This window comes from Bidens hawaiensis, unplaced genomic scaffold (genome assembly GCF_021521415.1).
Source record: "Bidens hawaiensis isolate Kalapana, Puna unplaced genomic scaffold, B.hawaiensis_p1.1 tig00035550_1, whole genome shotgun sequence".
Classification (NCBI taxonomy): Eukaryota; Viridiplantae; Streptophyta; class Magnoliopsida; order Asterales; family Asteraceae; genus Bidens; species Bidens hawaiensis.
This window is the reverse complement of record NW_027505376.1, coordinates 154554-164074: the sequence shown is the minus strand read 5'-3', so window position 1 is coordinate 164074 and position 9521 is coordinate 154554. Positions and strand designations below refer to the sequence as shown.

The window sequence follows — 9521 nt, the reverse complement described above, 5'->3', positions numbered from 1 at the left end:
AGTTATCGATTAATCGCTAGACTAATCCCCATATGTCCAAAATCAGTCAAAACTGAAAACTTTATACAAAAAAATTAGAATATACATGTATACTTGAAATTGTGTATATAAATTCCAGTCCGACTAATCCTTATCAATCCCAATAATCATTAGTCTCTATTCCACCGTCTAACTAGCGTTTAACAATATCCACACCACCACCTAACCGAAATGCTTCCAGTATTGATATTAACCTAAACTAAAATAAAAAATTTAAGTAAAACAACAATATATTATCTGTAAATAATATTATTATTATTTCATCATCAATATCTTTCCTTTTTTAATTTTTATTATCAATTATTATTATTATTACACATTATTTTGTTTTCTAAAAATAATCCTCTCTCCTTCATCACCACCCTCAAACCCAATCGAATCCGATCTCGCTCCGCCGTCTCACCGCTCCGTACCGCCGGCATCCATAATAATATTATTATTAATAATAATAATATCACCTCTTATAACTCTCTCTATACCTCTTTCCTTATATACATACACACACACACACACACTTATATATATATATATATAATAATATATATAAAAGCGTTCAATTAGGGTTTTACTTTCATTTCACCTTGACCTAGGGTTTGTTTTATATACTTATAGTTATATATATATACTGTAATAATAATTCAACCTCATGAATGCGAATCACTGATTCAATTACTTAATCATTCAATTATTCAATCTCCGATCTACTTACTAACCGTTTCCAAATGGATGTTGATTCGTCGATGACGTCACCTGCCGAGGCAGGTGACGTCACCAGCGACGTTCGTGTCCTCGAGAGTAACGGACCGGCTGGAACGGAGATGACGTCGTCACCGGCTGATGATGAATCGTCGTCTCCGCCTTCACCGGCTCCTATGGCGGCCGCGGCTCACTCGCCGGTGAGTGGGCCGAGGCACGCGCCGAATTACTCGGTGGTGAATGCGATACTGGAGAAGAAGGAGGACGGGCCGGGACCGAGGTGTGGGCATACGTTGACAGCTGTTGCTGCAGTTGGGGAGGAAGGGACGGCGAGTTATATGGGGCCTAGGCTTATTTTGTTTGGAGGTGCGACGGCTCTCGAAGGGAATTCGGCGAATGCTGGGACGCCTACGTCGGCTGGAGGCGCGGGAATACGTATGTTTTTTGTTGAGTTAATGTTTAATTGATGATGTTGGATTAGTTTTGTTAGATATAAGTGTAGACTGCATTAGTTAAGTTTTATTGATTGCATCGGTCTTTAATTAAATGAAGTGAGTCGGAAGCCTAAACTACACGAGACTTTAAATTGCATTTTCCAATTCTCGGCTACTATAGTATATATCTATATTTAGGGGGTGTTTGGGATTGCTTATTTTCACCAACTTATTTTTTAAAAAGTAATAAGGTGTTTGGGATTGCTTATATTGTGAGAGAAAAATTTTAATAAGTTACAATGTTGTAACTTATTAACTTAATGAAAAGTTATAAAGAGGTAAAATAAGGAATCCCAAACACCCCCTTAGCATTGTAGGGATAGTGCCAAATAAGTATTGATGTTGTTGACTTTGGGTAAATACACAGTTAAATTAGGAGGAAAACATATGATTTGCACATGTTTACAACTGGATTCAGGCTTTGTATAGGTTTCTCATTCGGATAAAGAAGTTGCTTTTAGATAGTTAGATACTTACTACTTAGTTAACTTTTCACATAAGATAAGAACTTATGATTTTACTTTTCGTTATTAGGGGAGCATTCTTGCGGGCATGTGATTACTTTCAAGTGTCCTTAAAGCCTGATTTCATGTGTTTTTTTGTATCACAGGTCTATCTGGTGCGACTGCTGACGTGCACTGTTATGATGTATTAACAAATAAATGGTCTAGGTTAGTGTTTTTTTAATTATAAGTTTGTATGTTGCTGCTAATGAAATGAATACTATTTAAATTCGATATATAACCGAGGAATTTGCAGAATAACTCCCTTTGGAGAACCGCCTACACCAAGGGCGGCACACGTGGCAACTGCTGTGGGTACAATGGTCGTCATTCAGGTGTGCTACTTTGTAACTAAAATTTATGACTTTCTATTTTGCTGCTTAATTTTTTATATTTTAACTAAATGCTGTTCACTCCAACAAAGGGTGGGATTGGTCCAGCTGGTCTGTCTGCTGAGGATCTTCATGTTCTAGACCTAACACAACAACGACCTCGATGGCATAGGTTTGAGTTTGAAACATTTTATTTTTTATTTGTACATATCTGCGTAGCTTGATAGTTCCAGTATTGCAAATACGCTTAATAAAATGTTACTTTTGTAGAGTTGTGGTTCAAGGCCCTGGACCAGGCCCACGATATGGGCATGTCATGGCTTTGGTGGGACAAAGATATCTGATGGCTATTGGTGGAAACGATGGTCAGTTTCTACCATCTATTGCTTTAGTAGCTAATGTTAATGTTATTGTTTGTTTTAAACATAATTAACACATACCATGCATTATAAACAGGAAAGCGGCCTCTCGCTGATGTGTGGGCCCTGGATACAGCTGCAAAACCGTATGAATGGCGGAAATTGGAACCAGAGGGAGAGGGCCCGCCACCATGCATGTACGCCTAATATTATTTTTGCTAAATAAGATTATTTTATGAGAAGTAATCATTGTTTTTACAAATCTGTCTCTGACAAATGATATCATATATTTTTGCTTCTTTAAATTCGTGGATTCTTTATATAGATCTCTATGGCCGCCTGTATTTATTTCATTCTTTCTAAAGCAGTTGCTAAGCTATGCTTATATGACACCTGAAATATAAGTGCTGTATCTCCAAAATATATTTTATGATTCTAGTTTTCTTTCCTGTTTCCATATCATTCTGCCATTATTTATTTGTCTTTTATTTGCGACCAGGGTAAATATGGTAATTTATCTTAGCCAGTTATGCTAAATAAATACTACATTATCTATAGTGAAAACACTATTTTAGAAATTTTTAGGCTGTCATCTGTTCGATAAAGTTCGTCTCATTAAAGTTACAGAAATGATAAAGGTGCCACACTGATGTAATAAGTGATCTATCATTATTATTATTATTATTATTATAATGCATATGTAATAAGGGTTGTCTCAATCAAGTTACAAAGATGATAACTTTTCACAGGGATGCAATAGAAGACCTATTGCATTTCTTGAAGTTTTGATAACTGTGTATTCAATTGGTCTTGTTTGTTGATAAGCTTATAGATTTCTATTAACCAGATGCTTAGCATTTTAGGCAATCTTTTACATTCCAATCTGACAAGTCAAGCTAATGTCTTTTTTTTTACCTATGTTTGCCTAGTGATTCTTATTATTTTAAGCTCTCTCTCATTGGTGGATTCTTCCACTTTGTAGGTATGCTACTGCAAGTGCACGTTCTGATGGTCTTCTTTTGCTTTGTGGAGGCCGGGATGCAAATAGTGTGGTGAGCAATATGTTATAGTTGCACCCTCATTTGTCTATGTAATTTCAAAGAAAGAATATTAAAACTAAGAAACGTACTGGAAACCCTAATGACTTGGGTTTTGAAAAGATAAAAGAACTGTGTTTACAATTCGCTCAAGATCTTTCATTTTCTGGCAGAAGTGTTTTAATTGTTTTTACTTTAATCATCCCATGAAACCCTGTGGATTTTTATGCTTTTGTAATGGTTTTGTGTTAACCACAACTAATTGGTATCATTTTCAATATCATATTTGCAGCCTTTGGCAAGTGCTTATGGACTTGCAAAACACAGAGATGGTAGATGGGAATGGGCCATCGCTCCTGGTGTTTCACCATCACCTCGTTATCAACATGCAGCGGTTCGTACTTTTTCGATACTAGTTATAGTACAAACACTAACACTAACACACCAAAACAAACACACAGAGTGCTTAAAGGTGTTCATTTCTTGTGTTTAGGTTTTTGTTAACGCTAGGCTCCATGTATCTGGTGGGGCACTTGGTGGTGGTCGCATGGTCGAGGACTCATCTAGTGTGGCAGGTATGATTTGGATGTACTTTTGACCCCATTTATTGCAATCTAAGAAGTTAATGCAGGCAATTGGATATCGGTCAAGGATCGATATTTGAGATATCGCTTATCGTGGTGGGATATCAGTAATTTTAATATCATGTAAAATTCATATGTATAGCAATTTAACACTAATTATTCAGTATATCCTGCCAATAACAAATTAACCCTTTGCAACTCGCAAAATTGTAGCAAATAGGAACTGCTTAAGACTTAAAACACTAACACTAATTAAGACTTAAAAATACTGATATCGGGAATATTAGTGATATATCAGTCAATATCGCTGTTATTATCGGTATCAATATTTGATTGATATTTTACCGAAGGGGCCAATAACCGGGATGTATCCGTGATATGCATAGATTGCAGTACTAAAATTAATGAGTTAATCTTTCATTATGTCAGAATATTAAGCAATTTAAGCAACCAATATTTCTTTCTTTAGCTTTGAATTCCAAGTTGGCTCTTTATGATGACAAATTATCAGATCTTGACTCGATACTGCAGGCTTATGCTACTTTATCAGGCTATAATTTAATAGTAAAATGAAACAATAACGAACAAGTTGCCAAGAAATAAATTAAAACATAATAACATAATAAAAGCTTATTTGGCATTAACCTAGATAAATTTAGGCTTTATATGGAAAAATAGCTGATTTGGATTTGTATAAAGAATAGAATGTTGAGGATCTGTTACCGAGGTGTATTCTAATTGTAATTTTACTTTTAGTTTTGTTTGTATATACTTGCATGATCTTTTCAAATATGTATCATTTCCTTTTTTTTTTTTGCATTTTTCTTTTGTGTAGTTCTTGATACTGCAGCAGGAGTTTGGTGTGATACAAAATCTGTTGTTACTTCTCCAAGGACTGGTAGATACAGTGCTGATGCCGCCGGTGGAGATGCTGCGGTTGAATTAACAAGACGGTGTAGGCATGCAGCTGCTGCTGTAGGTGATCTAATTTTCATATATGGTGGTCTACGTGGAGGTAATACATGATCTGCGTTAAAAGTTTTCTTGATGCACTAATTCATGTTTCCAAAAAGTATCTTGTATTAGTCAGTTTATTTAATTTTCGTATTATGGTGCAATATTCACTGTTGCTTTTTAACTGCAGGGGTATTGTTAGATGATCTTTTAGTTGCTGAAGACCTGGCTGCTGCTGAAATGACATCAGCAGCATCACATGCAGCTGCTGCAGCTGCAGCCTCTAATGCCCAGGTAGGTGGGAGGCCACCTGGACGGTATGGATTTGGTGATGACAGAACACGACAACCAAATTCTGAAACGGATGCTAACAGTGCAGTTGTACTCGGGGATCCTGTCGCTCCACCTGCAAATGGTGATATGTATACAGATGTCAGCACTGAGAATGCTATGCTCCCTGGGTCAAGGTAGTTAACCAATGTGAGTAGTGTTTTAACTGAAGGACATACATAAGTCTGATATTGAGAACATAATGATTGATATGCAGGAGATTAAGCAAAGGAGTTGAATACTTGGTTGAGGCATCAGCAGCAGAAGCTGAGGCTATTGCTAAAACTCTAGCTGCTGCAAAAGCACGTCAGTCAAATGGTGAGGTTGACCTGCCAGATAGGGACCGTGGAGCAGAAGCTACTCCTAGTGGGAAACAAATGATAAAACCTGAACCTGATGTTGTAACTAATTCTGCTCCAGCTGGCATACGGTTGCATCATCGAGCTGTAAGTGTTATTATCACAGTTTGTTTTTTTCCTATATTGAGTGTAAGTACAAGATAATATCTGAATTCCATGGAATTACAGGTGGTGGTAGCTGCAGAGACTGGTGGAGCATTAGGTGGAATGGTGAGACAGCTGTCAATAGATCAGTTTGAAAATGAAGGCAGGAGGGTTAGTTACGGTATCCCAGAAAATGCAACTGCTGCAAGAATGCTTCTAGATCGCCAAATGTCAATCAACAGTGTCCCCAAAAAGGTATAGAACACTCTAAGCATTGTGTTTCTGTATGTTCATGTACGTCTACGGTTTATGAAAATAATGGTTACTTGCTATATTTTTAGGTGATTGCTCACCTATTGAAGCCTCGTGGGTGGAAGCCACCTGTTCGCAGGCAGTTTTTTCTGGATTGTAATGAGATAGCTGATCTTTGTGATAGTTCAGAAAGAATTTTTTCAAGCGAACCTAGTGTTCTACAACTTAGGGCCCCTATCAAGATATTTGGTGATTTGCATGGGCAATTTGGAGATCTCATGAGACTTTTTGATGAGTATGGTTCACCATCAACGGCTGGAGACATAGCGTAAGAGATCCTTCCAGGACATTCTTATTTATTTTTTTATTGTTTTAGTCAATAAGCTAGATTTATGGCCAAAGAACAGTATTCTTAGGACTTAGTCGACATGGTTTGCTTGGCCTTTAGTCAATGGTTTATGTCACAAAGTCATTTTTCACTAATTTGTTCAATAATGTTTAGAGATTCTTATTTTTTGTTTTTTATTGTTTTAGTCAATAAACTAGATTTATGGCCAAAGAACAGTATTCTTAAGACTTAGTCCAGACATGGTTTGCTTGGCCTTTAAGTCAATGGTTTATGTCACAGTCATTTTTCACTAAGTTGTTCAATAATGTTTCTTTAATCTATATTTGCGTATTCATAGTGAGTCTTTTTCTGGTAAGTGTTCACTTAGATCATAACCTACAACTTTCTGCAATTTGGCGTGCTAATTTTTAGGCTTTAAACTTTCAGATATATCGATTACCTCTTCTTAGGAGATTATGTTGATCGAGGCCAACACAGTTTGGAGACCATTAGCCTTCTGTTGGCTCTAAAGGTACCACATTTTGTCTCATTTTGTACCAGAAACTGATTTTAGTTTTGTAAGAACATGATTTATATATGCTTCTACTGGTGAAACTTTGTAGGTTGAGTATCCGCATAATGTTCATCTAATTCGTGGGAATCATGAAGCTGCAGATATTAATGCACTATTTGGCTTTCGAATCGAGTGCATAGAACGAATGGTAACATCATGTTATATAACTTCTTGTTTATCCAGCTTGAATTGTGAGGTTGTTTTTTTAGTTGAGGTTAAAAATGTAGGTAACAGCTCTCAAAATTACCTGTTTTTGCATGGTACAAAAGGAATAGGATCGTGACTGGTGGCATAGAAAATTTTTAATCATAAATTCTTAATAAATCATTAGCGTGTCATATATGATTATACATCATTTTAGTAAATAGTCATTTCATTTCAACAAAATGATTTAGGAGTTTTGTTGCATTAAAAGTACATTTTGGGTGACTTTTGACCTCAATTTCCAATAATGATTATAACTAATTATAAACAGGGTGAGAGAGATGGAATCTGGGTATGGCACAGGATAAATAGATTATTCAACTGGTTGCCACTGGCCGCTTTGATCGAGAAAAAGATTATTTGTATGCATGGTGGTATCGGAAGGTCAATAAATCATATTGAGCAGATTGAAAACCTTCAACGGCCAATCACAATGGAAGCTGGTTCAATTGTACTTATGGATTTATTATGGTTGGTTCTCTGTCCATCTAGTGCTCAACTGTGAATTTAACCAAATTTGTTAATACACGTTCTAACAGCTATCTTTTTAAACAGGTCTGACCCAACAGAAAATGACAGTGTGGAAGGGTTGCGACCAAATGCCAGAGGTCCTGGGTTAGTTACTTTTGGGGTGAGTATTGTTTCTTTCTAGTTATTATATTTGAAAAAGAAATGGTTTATAAACGATTTGCATATGCATGGTTTCGACAGCCTGATCGTGTGATGGAATTCTGCAACAACAATGATCTTCAACTGATTGTTCGTGCACATGAATGTGTAATGGATGGCTTTGAACGTTTTGCACAAGGACATTTGATTACCCTTTTCTCAGCCACTAATTATTGTGGTAATTTTTTGTTCAATGTTATTACACTAAGGTTTTGCCAATCTATTGATATATTACTGAATAATACAACCTGGTGTACATGTAGGTACTGCAAATAATGCAGGTGCAATATTAGTGTTGGGTAGAGATCTTGTAGTAGTGCCAAAGCTCATTCATCCTCTACCACCAGCGATATCATCACCCGAAACTTCACCTGAACGCCATTTAGAAGATACATGGATGCAGGTACCTTTAAAAAGTTTCATTTTTATTATGCAGATAATTTAGGGGTGTGCATGGGTCAATTTTCGCTCAAAATCGTAACCATAACCGAGATGTCGGTTAATGGATAACCACAATTATAACTCATCGGTTATGGCGGATTCGGTTAATCAGTTTTGGGAGTTATAGCGGGTCAGTTATGGGTTGGTTAACCGTGAATTTGGACCTAGCTAATAATAGATCAAAACAATATAATTTTGCATTATTTGGGCGTGAAGGTTTTGTCTTAAAATTTTTTTATCATGAAATAAGTTGTTATTTCACATTTGTATATATTAGTACATTTTATAGCATTACGTATAATCTATAATATTAAAAAGAATACATGTAGCAAGTTCGGTTTTCAGAAAATCATTAAAACCGCCTCCTAGCAGATATTGATGTTAACATGTTCTTTAATGTGATTAGGAACTTAATGCCAACAGACCTCCAACACCAACAAGGGGCCGTCCGCAAGTTAGTAATGACCGTGGTTCTCTCGCATGGATGTAGTCGAAGTTTCATATCATATAATTTATTCAGAAAGAAAACTTGCTACGGTTTGTTCGTTCAAGAGTTTTCAAGAATTTGTTTGTTCAACCGTATCCTCCCTCCCAACCTGACCCCACATAGTTAGTGAAACGTGCTGAAAATGAAGGATTTGAGATGGCAAAAAACATAGCAATGGTCGGTTATTGGCAAAGCGGGAGGTTGTTTGAACCTAACCTTGCCGTTGCTGGTGTTTGTTTTACATGATTTTTGTTTCTTTTGGTTAGGTGTATGATTTGTTGATTTTTGTTTTGGCTTTTGTTAAAAAGATAGAATGAGGTTGGTTATATATATGTTTGGAAAGCAGGTGATGATTGTATCATAGTGGAAGGTGGTGTTGTGTTCTGTACAATGTAACATTTGTGTGAAGCAGATAAAGACCAAACAAACTTCATTTGTTTTGCTGGTGTTAGATGTTTCGGTCATTTAGTGTCTTCTTTTGTGTTTGTGTTCAAGTTAGAATTACGGTTTTTAGGATAAGATTTGTGTTTGTACTTCGTAGATTTGTCTGTCTTGGACTGTAGGCAACGACTATGCAGTCAATCTCAGCGGTATCTCGGTGCTCATGTGAAATATCGGTCAGAATATTGGTATCGATAATATCGGCGATATTGACCGATATACCACCGATATTTCCGATATCAGTGTTTTAAGTTTTAATTTTTAACTTTTTAGTGTTTAATGTTAGTGTTTTGAGTTTACTCAGTTGCTACTTGCTACAATTGATAGTGTTTTGCAAGTTGCAAAAGGATAATT

At 36.3% G+C, this 9521-nt stretch overlaps 1 protein-coding gene across 1 annotated transcript; it reads left to right on the top strand.

Annotated features, from left to right (window-relative positions):
• Positions 1 to 380: 380 nt before the first annotated feature.
• LOC143612782 (serine/threonine-protein phosphatase BSL3-like) lies at positions 381 to 9135 on the top strand. Its single transcript, XM_077086682.1, has 21 exons — positions 381 to 1170; positions 1840 to 1900; positions 1989 to 2067; positions 2157 to 2236; positions 2335 to 2429; positions 2521 to 2620; positions 3406 to 3475; positions 3753 to 3854; positions 3954 to 4035; positions 4880 to 5059; positions 5189 to 5465; positions 5546 to 5774; positions 5856 to 6026; positions 6113 to 6351; positions 6799 to 6883; positions 6975 to 7073; positions 7401 to 7600; positions 7685 to 7760; positions 7841 to 7976; positions 8062 to 8201; positions 8646 to 9135. Exons 1-21 carry the CDS (start codon positions 762 to 764, stop codon positions 8727 to 8729), a joined length of 2994 nt encoding a protein of 997 aa, XP_076942797.1. The 5' UTR covers positions 381 to 761; the 3' UTR covers positions 8730 to 9135.
• The last annotated feature ends 386 nt before the right edge of the window (positions 9136 to 9521 follow it).

What these genes read in the sequence shown, in the direction of transcription:
- LOC143612782 (XM_077086682.1), top strand. Translation starts at nt 762, where the DNA reads ATGGATGTTGATTCGTCGATGACGTCACCTGCCGAGGCAGGTGACGTC. An exon ending in CTCGTTATCAACATGCAGCG is followed by an intron (nt 3,855 to 3,953) that starts GTTCGTACTTTT and finishes TCTTGTGTTTAG; the next exon opens with GTTTTTGTTAACGCTAGGCT. An exon ending in TAGAAGATACATGGATGCAG is followed by an intron (nt 8,202 to 8,645) that starts GTACCTTTAAAA and finishes TAATGTGATTAG; the next exon opens with GAACTTAATGCCAACAGACC.